We start from the raw sequence: 23,016 nt of genomic DNA on the forward strand, positions 1-23,016 counted from the left end.
GACTTTCTTGGGAGTACCATTGTCTGTAGCACAGCTCCTCAAAGCCTTGTACTTCCCTGCTGCCCGACCCCCCCCCCCAGCCACACACACACATTAAGAGTTCAGAGGCTGAGCCCAATCTGACAGCAAAGAGCCAAGTTCAAGATGAAAGCCCATGACCTGAGGTCAGAGCCAGCCAAGCGCAGCATTCAAAACTGGAAGATTCTGTTTCTTTTAAACGACAGACTATAAATATGGCAAAACCCCAGGAAAATACTTAGAAGCAACAGTCATCACCTCCCTTGCACCCCTCCTATAGGAAGTCCCCACCCCCACTAGAACATTTCAACACTTGCTAATTTCTACACTCAGTAAGTCTCTATTACCATGCCATCTGTAACCGTCCTAAGGCTCCAGTAAAACTCAGAAACGATTCAATAAAAATTCACTTTACTGTTCAAACTCTAACTAGAGCAGTTAACTAAGTCAGATTTATCAATTTGAGAAATTTTTTTTTTTTGGCTGCTTTGGCCTTTGAGCAAAACATTAATAAGAAAATGAGCCTTTAGGAAGGGACCCTTTTCTTCCATTTCCTCTCCCAAACTCAACTTTCTCCTCTTTCCATTTCTCCAGGCCTAGAAGGTGAGAGTTCAAGTTTGAACTAATGACGTGGGGCCTCCATGATCCTGAATAATCAAAAGATCTATTGTGCTCCCTTTATGCACAAAGGCATTATGTGGACCAGTGCACTTTTACAATTTCCAGCAAGGCTCGACACAAAAGAGGTTTTCATGTTAACCCTCCATTCTCCAAAAAAGTCAATGAATGTGCCCCATTCTGAGCATTTTGGTGGGATGTAATTTTACCACATGGCTATATTTTTCAAATTTTAGGAGGAGGATTGGTGTTAATAACAGGATGTCAGAACCTCATAATTGGAATGAGCCTCACTCCTGTAGACTGGAGAATGGATAGAGTAGGAAGGGTCCAGAAAATAAAAGGAGAGAGGTCTCACACACACACAGAAAACCTCCCAATAGAATAATGCAGTTTGCAGCTTAGGCAGCAAGGAGGCCAGTGAAATCCAAGAGGCTTCTGGGAGCTGGTCATCTATGTGAGCAGTCTAGGAAAACTCAGAGTTCCAAACTGCACTCCAGCTTGAGGTCACCTCCTCCTGAGAGCCCTCCCTGATCCCTCGGACTGGGCCTGGGGGCCCTCAGTAACAGTCCCTCCTGAACACCTCTGTGGAGCCCTAAGGAACTGCTGTCACAGAGGGTTTCTTCATTCCTATCCCCAGCAGCCAGCTCGAGCCGTGTCTTAATTCACCTTTGCACTCACAGCACCTTGCTCAGTGTCTGGAACACAGTGGGTGCTTAGTAAACATTTATTGACTAATTCCTATGTACTTTGGAATACAACACACTTTGATTTGAAACCTGAGTCTGCACTATATGATCCTGGGCAAGTTACATCGTTTCTTTAGAGCCTTATGGTCCTCATCTAGAAAAGGGGGTGGTCACCAAGATTAGGTGAAAATAAGAATGTATGGGAAGTGCTTAATTGAAGCTCTGGCGGTTGGTGAACTCTCAAATCCTCCCATTTATGATCACTGCACCACAGGAGGACAAGGCTGAGAAGGGTTCATTCTTCCCCTTTCCCCAATCCTCTGTGGTTTTGTGCTTCCAAAGGAGTGGGGTACAGCAGACTGATGGCAGACCGCCGCTTACTTCAGTAATGGAGGTGACGGTTCAGCCAGGCATAGCACAGAGAGGCCTGTGTGCAGATGCTTGTTCTTGGGGGAACAGAAAATAGAATTTCCCAGCACACCAAAGTCCAGCTGAACTAATTTACTAAACTCACTTACAAACCAACCATTCGACAGCTTCACATGCCCAAGAGAGGGGACAGGAGTATACCAGGAGGCAGACAGCTGGTCCCTCCCCCAGGCTGGGCCTTCTTGCTGTGTCACCAAAGCCATTTTAACGTCCCTGAGCTTCAGGGTCCTCATCTATATAGGTAAGGTTGCTGAAGGAGTACCTGACCTAATACAGGTCAAGCACTTGGCAAGTTGCCTTGGCCAGTGTGTGCTCCATACGTGCAAATGACAGGGCGACGGGCTCGCTCTCCTAAGTTACATCTGCACGCATCTGGCCTAATGCTTCTACTTTACCTGACCCTCACCAGACCTCATTTTGCAGATGAGGAACTTAGATGGCTTGATGGGTAAATGGCCAAGCCTGATGGCAAAACCAGACTGTGCCCTCTCAAAATGCAGATGCTACTCACAATGCCCACCACGAAGGGGCTCAGTCCATGCAAACTGACCTCGAGGGAACCTCTGCAATTTAGGAAGAGGGTGGGGGAGGGAGGTCACCCAACGCCTGGTGCAGCAAGCCTCACAGCAGAGTTCAAGATGGCTCTGAAGGCAGGAAGGAGGGTGACCACGTGGCACAGGCTGGTGGGGCGCAGAGCAATTGAAAGTCAACTGCTGCCTCTCTTCAACCGCAGTCTGAACAGGGAGGAAGCACGTAACAACTCTAACAACTCGGGTACTATTTCCTAAGATCTAAAGAAAGGTGTGTCAACTCCCTTTCTTACAAGTTTGAAAGCAGTTTCCAGTGTGAGAAAAACCCCAACCCAGACTGCACCACCCCCACACCCTTCCAATAACCCTTCCCCAGAGCCTGCCCCCACCCCAGGAATTCCTAGCAAGGACTTCTTTAGAATTACAAAGGTGATTCAGAACCTCAGGTGGAAAATGCCCAAACAACCCAACTGGAAAGATTCTGAGTTTTCATTTTTCCTTAAACCAATTTCCTGAGGCCTGAGGCAATGCCCCAAGTCGCATCCGAAAGCGGAGCCCGGCTTTCTGAGGCTAAAAAAAGTCACGCTAACAAAATGCTTCCACTGGTTTTCATTTCTTGGGTTTTTCCTATGAAGGAAGGAGACTGGCCCAGTTGGAGATGGTCTGAGAGTTTTTTGGCTGCAGATGGGGACAGGGCTATCCATAATCCTCTCCAAGTCACACTGGCCTGATGCCCAAATCCTTTTTCTAAAAGTTACCTGCCCTCTTTGCGGGGCATTTAACAGGACCTCAAAATAAGAGATATTTTGTTTGCTCAAACACCTTAAGACAGCTATCTAACCTCCCAAACTCCTACCACCAGCTGCACCCGGCTGCCTCACCCGACCCCCCTCTTTTCCCTTCTCCTCGTGTTTTGAAGTTTATTTTCCCACATTCAGCCTTGAATTCTTTCCTTCCTGCAGTGGTTGGTGGAGGAGCAGCGAGGGAAACTTCGAGGGCAGCTCGATTCTTTATCATACTCGCCTGCCTTCTTCCCCTCTAAACAAAGCCCTGGAAGAAACTAAACAACAGCTCGTCATCCAGAAGAATTGTTTCCTCAAGGGAAATTATAAAGTGACCCCTCCCCAACACATGCACACAGGGCAGATACCCAGCCAAAGGACCCACATCGCCCCAGTACTCCTGCTATTACAAGCTAGACCACCCAACTACCTCCTGAAGCTCATCTCACCAACCTCTGGCCTCTCACCAGCTCCCCACCCGGCAGAAATCAAACACCCAACCTGCTGGCCTAAGCCTGCCCCGCTCCAGCGGCCCTGAGAGGACCAGCCTACTTGCCTGGCGGCCAGGAGGCACTGATATGCTCATCTGTGCATGCCTATCGATTTGGGGACAAAAAGGGAGCCACCAGCAGACGGCTTCATGTTTTCCAATGCTTTCAACCTTCCAACAGGTTCAAGGCAGGAAAGACGGATGAAGACGGGTTGGCTCCCATTTTACATATAGGGAAACTGAGGCCAGAAAAGTGAGACAACCAGACAGCCACAAAGTATTGGTGGACTGCTGTGCATTAAATGTTCCTCATCATAGCTCTTTCATGGTGTCTTTCACCCCAAGGGAAATGTAACATCTTAGATCAACTACCCTTACCCCACCCAGGCTCTTACTCAGGTCCTGGTCATTCCACTGGAGGATGCCATTAGTGCAGGCCAAGGGGGGACGATTAAGGCTAAGCATCTTCTAGAAACTGGGGTAAACTCAAATCCCAAACTAGCCAAGGGTCGCTATAGCCCAGCGAGGTCAATGCCATCATAGGGCAGATGAACCAGAAGAAACTTCCAGTGCCAGCACAGAAAGAAACGCTCCCCAACATCTCCCATTCTGCACAACCTCCCCTCCCCCCCGCCCCCAAATGGACTCCGGGTTTTGGCCTTTTGTTCACCCTCCTACTTTCGCAAAGTTTAACTCCGAGCCCTTGGGGTGCGCCTCCCGGGACGGGCGGGCGGCGGCGAGATGGGCTCTCCCGGAAGCCCGAGCGCCTCCGCGTCCAGCGGCCAGCCCCGGCCCGGCGGCGCAGCCTGGCAGAGCCCCTACCCCCCGCCTCAGCCCTACGGGGAAGGGGGGTCTTTGCTCAGGCTGGAGCTGGGGGCCCTCCTGCAACTTCGCCGGGCTCCCATTCCCGAAGCAAAGCCGTGCGGGAGCGGCACTGGCCCCGGAGACGGGAGGTGGAGACGCCCGGCTCGGCTCCCAAACTCCGGGAGCGCCTCCGAGGAAAGATAAACGCCTTTATCCGCCCCACAGCCTCCCCCTAGCAGGGAGGTCCCCGCACACTCACACCGAGCCACCCGGAGGTCAACCCTAAATTCTTCTCTCTGGGCAAACTAGGTTCCAAAGGGTCTCCGCGCCTGGCTGACTCCTGCGTCCACGGGTGAACGAAAGACCCCAGCCACCAGATCCATGATGAGACATCCTCTCCTGCGCCCCCCTCCCCCAGGACAACCCACAGGGACTGAGGGTCATCCGAAGCTGGGAGGGCCGTCCTTTCAGCACTCCTAAAGCTTCAGGTGTTCGTGGGGGGAAAGGGCGCCTCACCTGCAGGACCTTGTCCAGGCCCTCCTGGCCCAGACACGGGAACTCCTTGAGTAGATGCGTTTTCTGTATAGAGTAGTTTTTCTTAGCCTCTTTCCAGTGCGGTTCCTCCAGCACCTCGAAGATCGCCGCCCCGATGGCCAGGTAAAAGATGATGGCCGAGGTGAGCAGAGGGCCCCGGTCCACCATGGCTCCCGAGAGGCCACCTTCTGGAGAAAGCGTCCCCTAGCCCCAGCGGCTCCCGGTCCACCCGCCCTCCAGCCTCTGGAAACAGCTGTTTGAATTTGGAGCTCCGCATGCGCAGTGCTCCGAACCACCGGCGCGGTTCCCCGGACAAAGTAGCTTCTCCAAGTTGTCCCACTGAGCGCGGGGAATCGTGCGGGGCCCTGTTCGCGCGGGCCGGGGATGGGCGCACGCCAAGGGGACCCTGGAAGCGCCCTGGATCGCGGTGGTGAAAGGAGTTGGGGGAACTCAGGACCCGACTTGGGGAGACACGTGGGCTGCCCGCCGCGCGCCACAGCGGTATGCGCTGCGCCCGCCTCCCCGCGCCTCTTTAATCCGCGCGAGCGCCTACCGCCCGCCCGCGCCTGGCCCCGCGGGGAGGGGCCGACTAGGGCCCGCCCCGCGCCCGCCCCGCCCCGCCCCGCGCCCGCCGGTCCCACGCAGGCCCCACAGCCGCCGACTCCGGAGGTGCGCTTCGCTGCGCCGTGCGTCCCCCGGTTCCGAGTGCCTGAGCGAGTGGGGTCTCTGGGGCTCGCGTTTGCTGCCAGGACTGGTGCATTAAAGAAAACGAGTGTGTGCCTCAGGACTGGGACCAGGAAGTTCTCCCTATTGTTATTTTTGTTGGAATTTAGTTTTTGTCTCACAAACCTCACTGTAATGATAAGCCTGGGGAAAGGGGATCAGCAAGGGACTGGAGAAGCTGTAGAGAATCGGGGTATCGGAAACTAATCCAGACACAAAGGCGCTACTGCTCCCTCTGGCCCCATTCTCACCTGCTCTGGTGTGAGACCCCTCGGCAGCACCCTGCGAGACCCTCCCTCACCCCCACGCCCACTACACACACGCTGTAATCCAGGGGCATCGACCTCTTGGATGCTCCCAGGCCTATTTAAAATTGCACGCCCCCCTCCCCGCGCTGGAGCGCACACTTGTGCACATGCACTCCTCAAACTCCTTGGTATCTCTATTTTCCTCCTAGCACTAAATTTTTTCAAATTTACTATATAACTCTCATATACTATACAACTCTAAAATGACAGCTTGTGGGTGGGAAGTCTGGATTGTTCAATGACATATTCCCCCAGGCCTGTTACACAGTAGACACTCATTAAACATTTGTGCAATGAAAAAATGAATGACAGTCACGAACATATTTGTCAAAAACACACACCCAGTGGAAGTCCTAGCCGAAGCAATTATGCAAGAAGAAATAAAAGGCATCCAAACTGGAAAGGAAGAAATAAAATTGTCATTATTTGTAGATTACAAGGTATTATGTATAGAAAGCCCTACTAAAGACTCCACCAAAAAACTGTTAGAGCTAATCATCGAATTCAGTAAAGTTATAGGATACAAAATCAACATACAAAAATAAATTGCACTTCAATATAATGGGATATCAGAAAGAAGAATTAAGAAGACAATATCACTTACAATTGCACCAAAAATAATAAAATACCTAGGAATCGATCTAACCAAGGAGGTGAAAGACTTGTGCACTAAAAGATATTGAGTAAAAGAAATAGAAGACACAAATAAATGGAAATATATTCTGTGCTCATGGATTGAAAGAATTAATATTGTTTTTTTTGTTTTCGTTTTTCCTAAAATATGTCTTTATTGATTTCAGAGAGAGGAAGGAAGAATGAGAGAGAGAGAAACATCAATGATGAGAGAGTCATTGATCGGCTGCCTCCTGCACGCCCCCCGAGTGGGGATCAAGCCTGCAACCCGGGCACGTGCCCTGACGGAGAATCGAACCTCCATCTCCTGGATCCTAGGTCGATGCTCAACCACTGAGCCACACCCAGCCGGGCGAAAGAATTAATATTGTTAAAATGTCCATCCTACCAAAGCAATCTACAGATTCAGTGCAACCCCTATCAAAATCCCGGGGTGTTTTTCAAAGAAATGTAACAATCTAGAATATATATGGAACTACAAAAGACCCAGAATAGCCAAAGCAATCTTGAGAAAAGAGGAATAAAGCTGGAGGCATCACACTCCCTGATTTTAAACTATATTACAAAGCTAATCAAAGTAGTATAGTATTGCCACAAACACATAGATCGACGGACCAGAATAAAGCCTAGAAATAAATTTACAACAAAGGAACCAAGGATATACAATGGGGAAAGGACAGTTTTGTCAGTAAATGGCATTGGGAAAACTGGACAGCCACATGCAAAATAATAAAACTACACTATCTTATGCCATACACAAAAAGTAAACCAAAATGGGTTAAACACTTGAATGTAAGATCTAAAGCCATAAAACTCCTAGAAGAAAACATAGATGTTGAGTTCCTTGACATCAGTCTGGATTTCTTGCCAGTGACTTTTTGGATCTGACTCTGAAAGAAAAGGCAACAAAAACAAAAATAAACAAGTCAGACTACCTCAAACTAAAAAACTTATGCACAGCAAAGAAAACCATCAACCAAATGAAAGGCAACCTAGGGAATGGGAGAAAATATTTGCAAATCATATACCTGATAAGGGATTAATATCCAAAATACATAAAGAACTCATACAACTCATAGCAAAATAAAATAATTTAATTAAAAAAAATGGGCAGAGGACCTGAATAGACATTTTTCCAAAGAAGACATACAGATGGCCAACAGGTACATGAAAAGATGCTCAACATCACTAATTATAAGGGAAATGCAAATTAGAACCACAGTGAGTTATATAACCTCACATCTGTCAGATGGTTATTTTAAAAAAGATGAAATAACAAGTATGGGCAAAAATGTGGAGAAAAGGGAACCCTTGTGCACTGTTGGTGGGAATGTAAATTGGCACATACATTATGGAAAACAGTATGGAGATTCCTCAAGAAATGAAAAATTGAGCTATCAATGATCCAGCTATTCCACTTCTGGGTATTTATCTGAAGAAAACAAAAAACACTAACTGGAAAAGTTATATGCACTCTCACGTTCACTGCAACATTACTTACATAGCAAGACATGGAAACAGCCTAAGTGCCCATCAGTGGAATGGATAAAGAACATGTGGTGTAGCCCTAGCTGGTGCTGCTCAGTGGGTAGAGCGCTGGCCTGCGGACTGGGGGGGTCCCTGGTTTGATTCCTGCCAAGGGCCCGCACCTCGGTTGCAGGCTCCATCCCCTGCCCCAGGCAGGCTGTGTGCAGGAGGCAACCAATCAATGTGTCTCTCTCACATCGATGTTTCTCTCTTTCTCTGTCTCCCTTCCACTCTCTTTGGAAAGCAGTGGAAAAAATATCCTCAGGTGAAGATTAAAAGAAGAAAATGTGGTGTATATCTATACAAGGGAATACAATTAAACCATAAAAAAGAGTGAAATCTTGCCATTTGCTACATGAATGGACCTCGAGAGAGAATTATGCTAAGTGAAATAAATCAGAGAGAGAGAGACAAGTACCATATGACCTCACTTATATGTGGAATTAAAACAACAACAAAAAGCTCACAGATGCAGAGACCGACTGGTAGTTGCCGGAGGCAAGGGGTGGGGAGCGGGGGTGTATGAAATTGAAGAAGGGGGTCAAAGGGTACAAACTTCCAGTTGTAAAATAAATAAGTCAAGGGGAGGTAATACACAGTACGGTGGCTTATAGTTATCTTAAATATGTATTGCATATTTGAAAGTTGCTAAGAGAGTAAATCGTAAAAGTCTCCATCACAAGAAAAAAAAGTCTGTAACTATGTATGGTGATGGATGTTAACTAGACTTATTGTGGTGTTCATTTCACAGTACATACTAATATCAAATCATTCTGTTGTACACCCGAAACTAATATAATGTTATATGTCAATTATATCTCAATAAAAAAATTAAACAAATATATTAAACAGCAAATGCACACACACACCCAGGATATTTCTCACTTGCCTTGATACCAATTACTGAGCATCTATAAACCATGCTCCCCAGGCAGTACTACCATCCTCTCCACGCCTCACAAGCAGGGCCTGTCATCACACCCACTTTGCCGTGAGGAAGCTGGAGCTGGGGTGGGTGTGTGTGTTCAGTTTCTGAACCAACAACACTAGGAGCTGGAGAGACACAGGCTTCCAGCACTCTGTACACCCAGGGCTGGCCCTGACCCTCTCTGGTTTCTGTGGGGGCAAGTACAGCAGTAGGTCAGGTTCCCTCACTGCCCCCTGGCCAAGGCCTTCCCCCCCCCCCCCTTTGCTCAGGTGTCAAGAGGTAGGGCAGTTTTTACTTGGTTGGTGGGAAGGGAGAGGGGACCCCACATGTGGGATCTCCAAATCGGCCAGAGCAGAGGGTCTAGGGATGCAGGTCTGAAGATTGATCTGGGTGTGTACATGTTTCTGTCTCTCCTCGAGGGCTCCGTGTGTGCCCCAGGAGGCTGGAGTAGGAAGCCGAGAAACCCCAGATTTCCTGATTCCGTGTCCCTGAAGCCTTGGGGAGCCAAGTCCCCTCAACGAGGTCTTGAGGCGGTTCCCTCTAGATCGAAGGAGGCTCCCCAGCCAGGCCCCTTGCCCGTCCCAGACAGAGCCCTCTTCTCCAACCCGCCTGCCTCCCCAGCCTGCACCTAACTCTGCGGCCCTCCCCGGCCCTCGGCCCTTCCAGAGCCCAGGCCTTCATCCCGGTTCCCCCTCTCTGGGTGGAGAAGGTCAGGGGCTGTGATGGTTCATCCAGCGTGGGGTGGGGGGCGGTTTGAGAGGCCACAGGCTCTTTCTTTGTTAGGAAAGTTCTGTCCCATTCCTCTCCCACCTCCGCCGGACTGCATTCTCTTCCTAAGAAAATAAAGGGCCTCTTCCCCTTTCAGTCTCACTGTCTCACAAAAACACGGCAGAGTAGTTTGGGATGAGTTGGTTTTTATGCGAAGTTTTTATAACTGCTGGTTTCTTGTCGATTTCTTCATTTCTCCCCCCCCCTTTCTTCCTCCCTCAAGGTCATGATCGCGCTCAGCACCCTTTCCTGCTGCTGCGCTGGCCTTCCCTTCCCGTAGTTTCCCAAACCCCAGCACCCAGCTCTCCGTCCTCCCCGCCCCGGCCTCTCTCTCCTTCCTCTCTTTCCACAATGAATGTACTTCCCCTCCCCTCCTCCCCTCTCCCCGCACCCCATCCACGCATTTGGATCAACAGTTTCCAACCAGACCAGGGCTTATGCCCATTCTCTGCACAGCAGCCAGTGGGCACTTTGGGAAATAGAATCTGTACTGAAACTAATGAATGCTAGACAACGTGAGCCTCAGGAACAGAAAAAGAAAAAGTGGGTACGTGGCAGAGGGGCACAGGGTAGATATTTTTGTACACTGCTGATAAATAAGGCCATTGGGGTGGCTTTATTATTATGTTTATTTATCAGCCTGTGGCCAGAAATCACTTCTTTCAGAGCGCCAGCCTTTGAAAGGCAATCAGCTCCAAGTTGCGTTTCACCTTGACAGCAACAGGTCACTAGACTTTCCTGGGTTCCACCCTGGGAACTGGTGGAGCCGATTGGTTGTTCCCCTCAAGGTCATGCTGGTAAACTCTGTGCCCTTGAAGATCCACGCCTGCCTCGGTGACTTCCTCCTTTCAGTGAAGCGAAGGGATTATCTTCTTGGGGAATGAACCTTTGATAACGCTCTTATAATGCTAAAACACTGTTTTATCTCCATGTAGGAATATTTCTGTTTATATTGTTTAGGAATTTCTAGGGGAATAGTCCCTCTCTGAACTCCCCATCCTGCCAAAGGAGGCGCATTAAAAGCCATGAAGAGCATAAAGTGATTCTATGTCACAGTCACTTGAAAACTTTGATTCCTCAAAAAAAAAACAAAACACGTTTTATAGCTCCTGTGAACAAAAACAAAAACAAACGGTGGTGGTGGGAGAGTTCTATGGAGAGTAACCTCACAGGGTGACATGATCACAATCATAAATTCCTAACTGGGCAGGTCATGGTGGGTAGTCACATTCCAGGCACTTAACTTCTTTACCAAAGGGCTTATCTTTGCCTTAAGCAAAGTCCACTGTTCTTCATCTAGGTTAACATCTTGTGCTTCTTTTTTATACTCCTGGGAAACTTAACCACCCTCAAGGGAGCACGTAATCCTGTAGTCCTGTAATCCAAACAGAGATATTTCATCTTTCTTCCTCCCACCCTCCAGCGATCTTTCTTTCCTTAGTTCCTTCCTTCATTCCAAATGTATTAAAAAAAAAAAAAAAAAGCAAAACTGTCCTTCTTTGGAGCATTTGAGGTCTTGTTTCCAGCTCTGTGGTCAATTTTGGCTCAAATAAACTTTTACAAGAATTGTTGACAGGTTTAGATGTTCTTACATCCACACAGGCCACACCATCTAGTTTGTGTAAGTGCTTTCTATGATGCTCGCCCAATGACCGAATCACCTAAAGGCGAATTTCTTAGAATGTATCCGTGTTCCTACGTGGCCCACGACTGTCGTCAAACTCTTAAAAACAGATAATAGTAGTTAATGGCCAGGGGACTCGCGGAGGGGAGAAAAGTTGTCCCATGAGTACTGAGTTTCAGTTTTATAAGATAAAAAAGTTCTAGAGATTTGTTGCACAAAGGGGACCATATAGTTAACACTACTGTGCTGTCCACTCAAAAGGGTGGCAAATTCTGTGTTATGCGTAAGGTTGAAGGTAAGTACACACAGTAAATTTTGTAGACTTGCCTCAAGCTTATGAATAATCATTTATATATATAAAAAAACACCAAAAAAAGTAGTAAAAATTGAACTTGTAAATTCAGTGTAAGAAAATGTAAGATATTTGAAGTTACAAGGATCAGCCAGGCGCTGAGGAGAGAGATGTGGCCAAGGGACAATAATTAAGTCAGATAAGTGTTGTCTTGGCGGGGTTTCAGTTACTTTGTTGTTGTTGTTTTTGTAAATCTTCACCCCATGATATTTTTTCCATTGATTTTCTTAGAGAGAGTGGAAGGGAGAGGAAGAGGCAGAGAGAGAGAGAGAAACATCGATGTGAGAGAGACACATTGATTGGTTGCCTCCCACTCTCAGATGGTGGCGAGGGATCAAGCCTGCAACCGAGGTGCGTGCCCTTGACCAGAATTGAACCTGGGATCCTTTAAGCCACAGGCCGAGGCTCGAACCACTGAGCCCCAATGGCTAGGGCAGGGTTTCAGTTACTCTCAACACAGGAGCTATGTGTCCTTTGCTCTGAGAGCCAGTTAGGCTGTAGAGAAACATATCCTTGCAGGTTAAGAGCAGAGTGCAAGCCCTGATCTGAATTATTTGTGTTGGGAGATTTCAGACAGATCTTTATTGCCATTTCAAAGTCTTTCTCTTACAAAGGGGACGTAGTAATATCAGAATTTCATTGCTAGGTGACAACATCTAAAATTTCTACTGCCAGGAAAAACAACTCAGTTAAGAAGAGAAATCCTACTGACCAGTTTAGAGTCATCTAGAGCTATTCCTTCCACCGGGTCATTTCTAGAGGGTATAGCGGGTGGTGTGTGTTAGGGGACCTATCCCCAAATCTTCCTCTCAAACTGTCATTGATCCCTGAAATCCCACCATTTGAGACTCATTCCTTTGTGGTAAATATTGCCCTCTCCCTAAGACCTCTTTTCAAACCCAGGAAAGAAGTATGGCATGAAGACTCTAACACTTTACTTCTGTGGATCTTAACTTTTTTTCAATTGTTTATTTCGGTCACTATTGTGTATCTTTGGACGATTCCTCAGAAAAAGGCACTCATGTGCATGCCCACCAACATTTTTTTTTTTTAATATATCTTTATTGATTTCAGAGAGAGGAAAGGAGAGGGAGAGAGAGAGATAGAAACATCAATGATGAGAGAGTCATTGATCAGCTGCCTCCCACACGCTCCCGACTGGGGATGGAGCCCGCAACCCGGGCATGTGCCCTGACCGGGAATTGAACCCCGATCAGCTGGATCCTAGGTCCATGCTCAACCGCTGAGCCACACCCGGCTGCGTTCCACCAACATTTTTATGCAAGTTCTGCTGGTTCGCAGGAGCACCTGGCCCTCGCCCACCACCCAGGCTGTTCCTGGCTGGGTGACTGTAAGCCCTGTAGGCAGGGAGGCTCAGAAAGCCTGAGTGGAGCTGGCTGATGAGGGGAATGGAAGAGGGAAAAGGTGAGTGGAAAGGGGGGGAAGGGGCAGGGCACCAGGGCCATTGTGACTGTTAAAGAAACAAAACAACCAAAAAAAAAAAGCCCCTGTCATTCTCTGGAGCATTTGAGATCTTGCTTTCTGGCAAACGTCATCAGTTTTGGCTCAAATAGAATCTTATAAAAATTCTCCACAGGTTATGTTGACAATTATGCAGATTTAAATCTTTGCTGCATCGATAAGAGTTTCTGGAGATAACGATGAGGTCTCGCCCCTCTGCTTGGTACCAGGAAGACACCCTTTCAAAGGGTCTTCTTACAAATGTAAGTGCCCTTTACAAAGGCTAACTTCAACTTGGTTTTCAGAGCTTCTCCAGGCCTGCTGCTTTTTAACATTAACCGGCCCAAAAGAATCCTATGCCAAAGAGACATAATTTGGGGTGACAAATTCCGCTCCGCTACATCTTCTAGGTTACAAACCTACAGTATGTGACTATACTGAATATGGCAGGCCAGAGATTTTCAACCGGTGGAAGGCGAGAATTTTTAAAACAGGTGATACCTGACTATTTAGTCAGGGACACTGACATCTTTTCCCCTAGGTTGTGAAATAAAAAAATGACAACAGCCAACACAACAATAGCTGTCCAGTATAAATGAATCAAAATTACACCTTCTTTTTTTGTCAGATCAGCAAAAAATATATTTCCTGGTGTGCCTCAGAACTTGAGTAATTAGTTTATGTGTGCCAGGAGATGAAACAGGTTGAAAATTGCTGGGCTGTTGTAACCCACTGTAACACAGAGGTAAGGATTCATGTAAAGCCTTGCACTAGGACATTATGGTGGCTCTGAAGTCATTAGATGATAGGAAATTTTCAGCTCCATTACAATCTTACAAGACCACAGTTGGGTGTGCGGTCCGTCGTTGACTGAAATCATTTTACGGCACCTGACTGTATATCACTATACTTAAATTTTATTTTTACAACATTTTTGATACTTGTGTTTTAATGTAATTGGTTGCCTTTATAACGTGGCACATTTTACTTTCTGCATTTAAAACTATTATACTAGTTAGGAGTCCACATGCTTCACCTGACAGCCAGCCAACGGGTAGATGAAACAATGAAAACGTTTAAGCATCCTGCCTGGAAGGGTTTAAGCAAGTGTCCTGATCACTAGCATTTCCAAGGGCAGAGCAGTGAGAGGCAGGGATGGCTCATGGATGTTAAGGAGCTAGCGGCCTCGTGATTTAGGAGCTGGCACTGTTTGGGGGGCTCTGCTACTTTTTGCTGTTTGCAGGACCTGCTGCATTCTGGAGTGAGGCACCCACCCCCCATTGCCTGAACACTTGGCTCACACACAGCCTCTCCCCAGCTCGCCTCCCCGAGCCTCCCTCACCCTCTGGCTGCTCTGAGCAACTCCAGAAGGCCTCCTTCAGACTCAGTGTTAAATGCCGACAACAGCCACATCTGGCCCCAACATGACTACTCCCAAAGAACATAAAGATCCCAGGACAATTGTCCACTTGTCCACCAAATGGACAGAGGCCTGAGGATTGGTGGAGAAGAGGGCGGGAGGGAGGAAGATGAGGGGGCATGCCAAGGCGAAGGAGGAACTGGGATTCCTGGAATTTCTACCGCCTGAGCCAATGTCCAGGAGAGAGCTGGGCAATAAACAGAATTTGGGCACACATAGGACTTTGGCCTTGGACTCCTGGGACATGTGTTTTTGGGTGATGGCTCACCAGGCACTGGGGCTCCAGGAGCTTGGGGCTTCATACCTTCCTATGGGGCTTGTAACATATAAGCTACTATTCACTTACTATCAAAAGGAACTGGAATCCCTGTCCCTGGTCACAAAACACCTCTCTCCTCACACCAGTGACCCACTTCCTCTTACCCAGTGTCAGGGACCCATGATGGTCTGGTCTGGAAAAGCTATGGGCTGGGGCCAGTTCAAGGACCTTACTAAAGGTGAGCATGTTGGGGTGAATGGGCTATCCCCTTTCCTGACTCATTTTACCTTCAGGCTGAGGAAGGGGCTAGTGGTAAGCAGTGCCATGACCCGAGTCACTGTTACTGTGAACTTCTTATGCGTCAGGCCTGCACTTAGCTCCTGATATCCATCACTCTATTGAACCTTACGACCCTCTAAGGTAAGCCTGGTATTTATTCCCATTTTACCTGTGAGAAACTGAGGCTCAGGGAGGGGAAGTAACCTGCCCAATCTGGTGCATAGGGAAGCCAGGATGGGGACCCAGACTGGTCTGATGGCAGAGGCCTCTGACCTCTTAGACAGGGCGGGGTCCGAGGGAGCTCTACCCCTCCCACACCCAGCCCTGTGTCCCTCCAGAGCCAGGCTTTACCTGCTTGGGTGCGACAGTGTGGGCCCTGCTGCTGATTTCAAAACTAAAAACCTAAGGCACAAGGAAAGCCCAGGGGAAGTTGTCTTCATTTGCCAGGAGCGGCTTCATATACAGGAGAGGCTCCCTACCAAGGGAGAGAATTGTCAGGGCTCAGAGGTGGGGGAGAGAAAAAGGCCCAGGGACCTCTGCCCCTTCCTCCGCAGGCAAGTCCTTTTCTGGATAGACAGGAAACGAAATGCTGGGCCCACCTGAGCCTCCAACCTGCTCCCCCTGGTGCCAGAGCGTCACCTAGGCAGTGACCATCCGTGGCTGTCAACATCCCCAGGAGAGAGACAAAGCAGACAACGCGTGCCCCCTGTGGGAAGTACCCAGCGCCACCCTGAAGCAGACTTGCCCGAAATTGAATTTGAATCTGATCAAGTCTCTGGATCCAACTTACCACTTGTAGGAAATACAGAGGATGGAGGAATATGTTTTAAACTACAGCACAGGGACGTCATTGACAAAATGCAGGTCAAACAACTTGTAAGAAATAAATTACCAAAAAAAAAAAAAAGATGGGAGGGAGGGTGAAAGATGGAGCAGAAACCTCTAGATTGCAAGAGACTTTGAAGAGACCAATCACTTCCATGTATAGACCTCACTTGGCTTTTGATTCAAACAGCTGAAACCAACAAGACAGCTTAACAGTCCATAACATTTATGAGGCAATTGGAAATGTGAATGCTGAATGGGCATTTGATGACATCAAGAAGTTTTTGTTTATTTTCCCCCCATTGACTATCTGCTGCCTCAGAGTTTTTTATTGTGAAAAAATACACGTAACATAAAATTTACCACTTTAAGGGTTTTCAGGTGTACCAGTCAGTGGCATTAAGTACATTTACAATGTCAGGCAGCCATCACTGTTATTCATTCGCAGATGTTAATTTTTAAAATATATATATATATTTATTGTTGACAGTTTTACAGATATTCCCCTTTTCCCCCACCCTTTCCCCCTTATCCACCCAGATGTTAATTAATTAATTAATTTTAAAAATCCTCACTCTAGAATATTTTTTCATTGCTTTTTAGAGAGAGTGGAAGAGAGAGAGAGAAACACTGATGTGAGAGAGACACATTCATTGGTTGCCTCTTGCATGCACCCAGGGCAGGGCTGGGGATGAGCCTGCAACAGAGGCACATGCCCTTGGCCCGAATTGAACCCGGGACCCTTCAGTCCAAGGGTCAATGCTCTGACCACTGAGCCAAACTGGCTAGAGCAAGATGTTAATAATTTTTTTTTTAAATATATTTTTATTGATTTCAGAGGGAGGAAAGGAGAGGGGGAGAGAGAGACAGAAACATCAATGATGAGAGAGTCATTGATCGAGCCCGCAACCTGGGCATGTGCCCTGACTGGGAATCGAACCCCAATCGCCTGGATCCTAGATCGACGCTCAACCGCTGAGCCAAGCCCTATTGGGCAAGATGTTAATATTTTTAAGGTGTAATCTGATATTGTGGTTTAAGAAAAGACATTTTCTTTTTAGAGATTAAATAAAAATGATCGAAGGATCTTGTCCCTTCTCTGTTTTGCTGCTGCGGGAGCACAAAGTCCTCTATTCTTACCGCGGCCTCCAGCTCCAGCTCCTGCCCGCCTCTCCGGTCACATCTCCCACCTCCTCAGTCCACTCTCTGCGTCAGCCACATGGGTCTCCACGCCAGGACCACACTGTGACTTTCGTGGGCACCTCTGCCTTTGTGGGGTCCCTTCTTCCATAAATTATATTTTACAAATGTATTAATATAAAGATCAATGCATGAATATAATATTTAAATTTAAAACATTTTCTTCTAACTAAAAGTTCATTTTTTTCCCTAATGATTTTAAAAGAATTAAAACATTTGCATAGACTCCTTTTAGTATGGTGGGTCCCAGACCCTGGACCTGCTGTAGCTAATGGGTGAGTCAGCCCTGTTTGTGAATTCAGTCTCTACCTCCTCAAACACTCGCCCTCTACCCCTTCATCCTGGAAAGCCCTACTCTTCCTCGGAGAAGCCTCTCCCGACCTCCACAAGCCCCCATGACAAGCTGGTGGTGCCCGTCATATACACTCATGCTTCCCTGCACCCTGGCTTCATGGGGAGAGAATCATATATTAATTTATGTGATATTTTTTTTGCTTCATACCTGGCTCCTCGAATAGATTGTCCGTCTCTGTGTCCCCAGCATACAGCCTGGGGCCTGGCATATGTGATACTTTACAATAAATATTTCCTGAATGAACAAATACATTTGAGATGGGAAGGGACATCAGTGGTGTTTTAAAATATTCAAATAGGAAAAAGAAAAATGTTCAGAAATAAATACACCAAAAGGCTAACAACTTTTTTTTTGGGGGGGGAGTAGTAGGAGGTGGAAAGAGTGATAAGTTTAAGAGCGATTTTCATAGTTGCTAAAAGACTCCGTCTTAAATATTCTCACCGTAAAAGAGAAACGTTAATTCTGTGATGTGATGGAGATGCTAGCTAGTGCTGCCAGTGGTAGTCATATTACCATATACAGATGTATCCAATCAACAGTCTATACCTGAAACCTACAGTGCTATATGCAATTATATCTCAATAAAAAGGGCGATTTTTATGGCCTTGGTCTGCTTGTGAGCATTTTCTAGCTTTTTCTCAATGAACACCTGTTGCTTATGTTTTAAAAATATTAAACACCAAGCCGCAGAGAAACAGTTTTTCCAGGCAAGTCCTGAAAGAGAGGCGCCCTGACTAAAAGTCCTCGGAGCACGGCTCTGCGGGCCTGCTCTCCGCAGCGTCCCTGCGGCGCACGCTGAAGGTGCTCAGTCGGTGTTTGCTGAGCGCAGCGCTGTCCCTGGGGTCTGGACTGGGGTGGGGACAGTCCGCGGTGGGAAGAATGAAGTGGAGTGTGGCACGGTCAGCAGCAGGTGGAGAGTAAGGGGCGATTTGGGGGCAGGATTATCGGGGCTCAGAGAGGAAGGATTCGCCTTTACCTGGACAGCTGGGTGGGCTGCAAAGTTTGCAAGAAGGCGGAGAGGGTGTAGCGGGTGGGAGAGGTAGTGAGCTCGCCTTGAGGTTTCACTGCAGATGGTGCCAACGAAGCCCAGAGAGCAGTGGGGACAAAGGACCAGGAATTCAGGAATCTGAAGGGACAGATTCAGGGCTTACAGCTGCGTGCTCTCTTCTCCCAAGTGGACCCAACTGCCCCAGGCTGGGAGGCTGAACCCCTAGCAGCTGGGGCTCGCTCCGAGCCTTGGGGGGGGGAGGAAGAGTCCCTGAGACACATGCCAGGGCTGAGACAGACCCCGGGGAGAGCTGGACCAGCCTCCTGAGCGCACGACTGGGACCCAACAGCCATCGGTTACATGCCCTGCTCAGAGTCCAAGCTGAGGTTTAAGAAAACAAACACGCAGGAACACACAGAGAGACAGACCTTTCCGTTCAGTGGAAGTCACTGCCCGAGCCAGCCGAAGCTCCCTGCAGCTCATGCCTAGACTGGATCCACTTCTCATTCCGGGTGCGTCCTTGCTCTGAAATGGGCATATGAGTCACTAGGAAAGGGGAATTCAATTAGCAAAGATTCAGTCAGGCTACAGCTGTGGCCAAAAAGCCGGGCGCGCCTGGAGAGCAAGCCTTCCCCTCGGGCAGCCACGGGCCCAGATCCTGCCATCGGGGAGACGTGCCGTTTGGGACGGCTTGGCAGCCTCCAAGGTTCTTATTTCAAAATGTGAATGTCCCTACACAGTAGTGCATTCCAGTGCACTACTAAGGGCTTGTTGCAAATCTGTTGCCTTTTCTTTTTGAGGATTAGCCAGGATCAGGACCCTAAGAGAAAGGGGTTTTCGGGAGGGCAGGGGGCGGGGCGCAACTTTAATCCTGCCGGCATGGGGTGGGGTGGGGTCAGGATGAGAGGGGCCTGCATGAAGTAGAGCTGTGCTGTTCCAGATGCATGTAGGGGCCAGATGGGCTAATCCTGGGGAGCTCACGTCCTCCCAACTCCCTGTGGCTCTGTGGAGTGTTCTCTTGGTGGTCCATGTATGCTCCACGATTGTTCCTTAGCTGTACGAGGCCTTTCTTTATACTTTTTTTTTTTTAAAAAAAATGTGTTTTATTGATTTTATAGAGAGAGGAAGGGAGAGTGAGAGAGAGATAGAAACATTGATGAGAGAATCATCAATTGGCTGCCTCCTGCAAGCCCCTTACTGGGGATTGAGCCCGCAACCCACAACCTGCGCATGTGCCCTCACAATCGAACCAGGGACCTCTTGGTGCACAAGAGGACGCTCAGCCAACAGCCACGCCAGCTGGGCCCTTTATACTTCTGTATAAAGAGATCCTCCGAATCTCTTGGCACCACGCTGGACACATTGTGCTTTAATAAGATGAGCCCATGGTTAGCTCTGGGAGAAGAGCCCAGCCAGAAGCATCCATCAGGCATACTGATCAAATTCACCATGTTTTGCAAACTACAGCATTTTGGCAAATAAGGAATATCTCCACAAACAGCTGCCGGCTCTACCAACAGCTATAGGCTCTGTAAACACCTCCAAGTTCTGCAAACATCTGCATATTTTAAAACAATTACGATTTTGCCCTGGCCTATGTGGCTTAGTTTGTTAGAGGTGGACCAAAGTGTGGTGGGCTTGATTCCCGGTCAGGGCACATACCCAGGTTGCAGGTTCGATCCCTGGCGGGGCAGTCTGGGCGTGTACAGGAGGGAGCTAATCGATTCTCTCACTCATCGATGTTTCTCTCTCTTTCCCTTCCTCTGTCTTTTGAATCAATGAAAAACATCCTTGGGTGAGTATTTAAAAAAGAAAAGAAAAACAGCAAAAATAAAATAAAACAATTACAATTTTAAATTGTGATTTAAAATTTTAAAAACATTTACAAACCAGAGGCTCTGTAAATAGCTGTGGGATCTGTGAACAGCGATAGGCTTGGCAAAAAGTGGCGAGCCCTGTAGGTGCCTGCAGTCTGGCAGCACCGCAGGCTCTGCAAAAGGTTGGACAACGGGCTGGAAAAGTTTCATCTGCAGGCCCAACCCTGAGAACACTATTAGAGTTTTGAAACTGATCATCACCTACCCCTTTCCACAAGAAATAAATATTAAGATAAAGATGGAAGGGATGGTTGAAGGACAAGTGGATTTAGTAAATAAAAAAGGAAGGGGCTCTGGTTGGGTTGGAAACGTGTCAAGATAATTTAACAAACATTGACGGAAGCATTTCTATATGTTCAGAATGGTGCTAGACACAATGGTAAATGTGGAAACTACGTGGAAGTTCCAGTACCCCTGGGCCCTTTCTGGTAGCTGCTGAGAATACGTGCACACAGCTCCCAAGGATTTCCTTCTGAGTCCTGAGTCCTGCACACCTAATGCCCTTGGTTATCAACCGGGGCACTAAAAACCCATCATAATCCACCCAAATACTGCATCCAAAGGTGACTGGCACCTCTGTTGATGGTTGCTGGCATCAGGGCTGGGATAATTTTATGTGCGGTGACAGGCACTCTAAGGTCAAAGAGTGGGCCCGTACTGGGGCAGGACTCCATGCATGATCCTCACTTGCTCCTGTATGTCCCTAAGGGTCTCAGAAGCATCAGAATGGTGTCAGAGCAGGAGGAGATGAACACTGGACACAACTGATGGCTGGGGAAGAAGGATGGCTGTTGAGGTGAGAGGAAAGGAGGAGTCCTGGGGATTGTTGAGGCCAATGCACTTTCTGCTTATGTGGCCTTGGGGTGTCAATTTTACCTTTCTGAGCTTTAGTTTCATAGTCTACAGAAAATGGAGATAGTAATAGTACCTACCTCATAGTGCTGTGGTAAGGATTAGATGAGTTCATAAAAATAAAGTACTCAGAACAGCGATGGCCTATGACTAGCTCCATCTGAACTAGTTAGGTGACAGTGATTGTGACAGTGGTGGTGCCGACTGTGGTGGTGATGATGATAATGATGGTGACAATGGTGATGAAGATGATGATGGCAGTGCTGGTGGTAATGATGCTGCTGATGGTGATGGAGAATGTATTAGATTCCTAGAGGTGTTATAACAACGTATCACAAATTGGGTGGCTTAAACAACAGAAATGTACTACCTCCTAATTCTTCATTGTCTCGCAGTAATGTAAAAATGAGATCAAGGTTGGTTCCTTCTCAGAGTACGAGGGAGAATCTGACCAGGCCTCCTTCCTAGCTTCTGGGGGTTTGCTGGCAAGCTTTGCATGCCTTTAGCTTGTAGACCCATCACCCAATGTCTACAAGGCATTCTCCCAGTGTGTGTGTCTCTCTCTGCGTCCAAACTTCCCCTTTTTGTAAGGATACCAGTCATATCGGGTTAAGACCCACCCTAATGACCTCATCTGAGCTTGGTCATCTCCAAATACCTTATTTCCCAAAAATGTAGGACTTCAACATTTTTAGGGAGGACACATGCAACCCATAACAGCAGCGAAGATGGTGATGATGACAGTGATGACAGTGATGATGGTGGTGACAATAACGGTGGTGACGTGATGGTGTCCTTCCTTTTTCTTGCCTCTCTGTGACTGATAGCAGGCTCCTTGCACAGCAGAGTTTAGGGACACGTCTGCTAGACCTTGCCCGTTCGAGGCCCATAATAAATACCCACAGCCCTGAGCTGCAGTCAGCCCCACCCTGCCGTGACCTTGCTGGATGTCCCTGGCTTGGAGAGTCCCTATTCTCTGTTCTGAGCCCCCCCCCCGTCTGAGACAGAGGGATGCACGGGGTGGGAAACTCAGCCAGGAAAGCAGGAAGCAAGGGGTCTGAGCCAGCAGGCCTGCGTGGATATTCCCAAGGCCCACGCAAGGCAGGAGGCCGTGTTGTTTCATAAGTGTCTGTATAAACAGATGGCAGGGAGCAGTAGCTGCGACAGGAAGGGGCGATAAGACACCAAGAGTCATAAACACTTCAGCGCTGCCTTCATCCCAGCTGAGCCTGGGCTCGGTGTTTGCTCAGGTGTGGCCCTTCCCTCGCCACCACTCGGCCCGCGCCGCCTGTTGCCCTGGGGAAGAAGGGGTTAATCTGGGGTGGAAAATAAACAGGCACACACCCCATGGCAACACCTCCACGCCCACCCGGCCCACCCGCACTCCGGAGACCCTGCGACAACAGCTCCCTTACCTCTCTGCCTCTTGCGGAGCACTTGGGCATACTTCTGCTGTTTTTTAAAAAAATAACTTATTGTGAAATAGTTTTGAAATCACAGAAATAGTGCAAGAACAGGACCAAGAACTCCCTTAAGCCCTTCACGCAGATCCTTTGACATTTTGCCACATATGCTTCGTCACCCTCTCTCCTTTTACATACACCCGTTCATCTATTTTTTTTTTTTTTTTAAATTTTATTTTTGTTAAAAATATTACAGGTGTCCCTTTTTCTCCCCAATGACCCATTCCACCCCGTCCCCCCCCATTCATCTTTTTCTGAATTTAAGAGCAAGCTGCAGACA

General features: G+C 47.9%; 1 protein-coding gene across 1 annotated transcript in view; it reads right to left on the reverse strand.

The window, feature by feature from the left end:
* The window catches only part of KCNK5 (potassium two pore domain channel subfamily K member 5), a 34,610-nt gene extending 29,494 nt beyond the window's left edge, over positions 1–5,116 (reverse strand). The window contains exon 1 of the mRNA XM_016223680.2: positions 4,877–5,116. Coding sequence (XP_016079166.1) covers positions 4,877–5,062 — 186 coding nt within the window. The 5' untranslated portion in view covers positions 5,063–5,116. The remainder of the gene's footprint in view (positions 1–4,876) is intronic.
* Positions 5,117–23,016: the final 17,900 nt, after the last annotated feature.

This window comes from Miniopterus natalensis, chromosome 5, assembly GCF_054644295.1.
Source record: "Miniopterus natalensis isolate mMinNat1 chromosome 5, mMinNat1.hap1, whole genome shotgun sequence".
NCBI lineage: Eukaryota > Metazoa > Chordata > Mammalia > Chiroptera > Miniopteridae > Miniopterus > Miniopterus natalensis.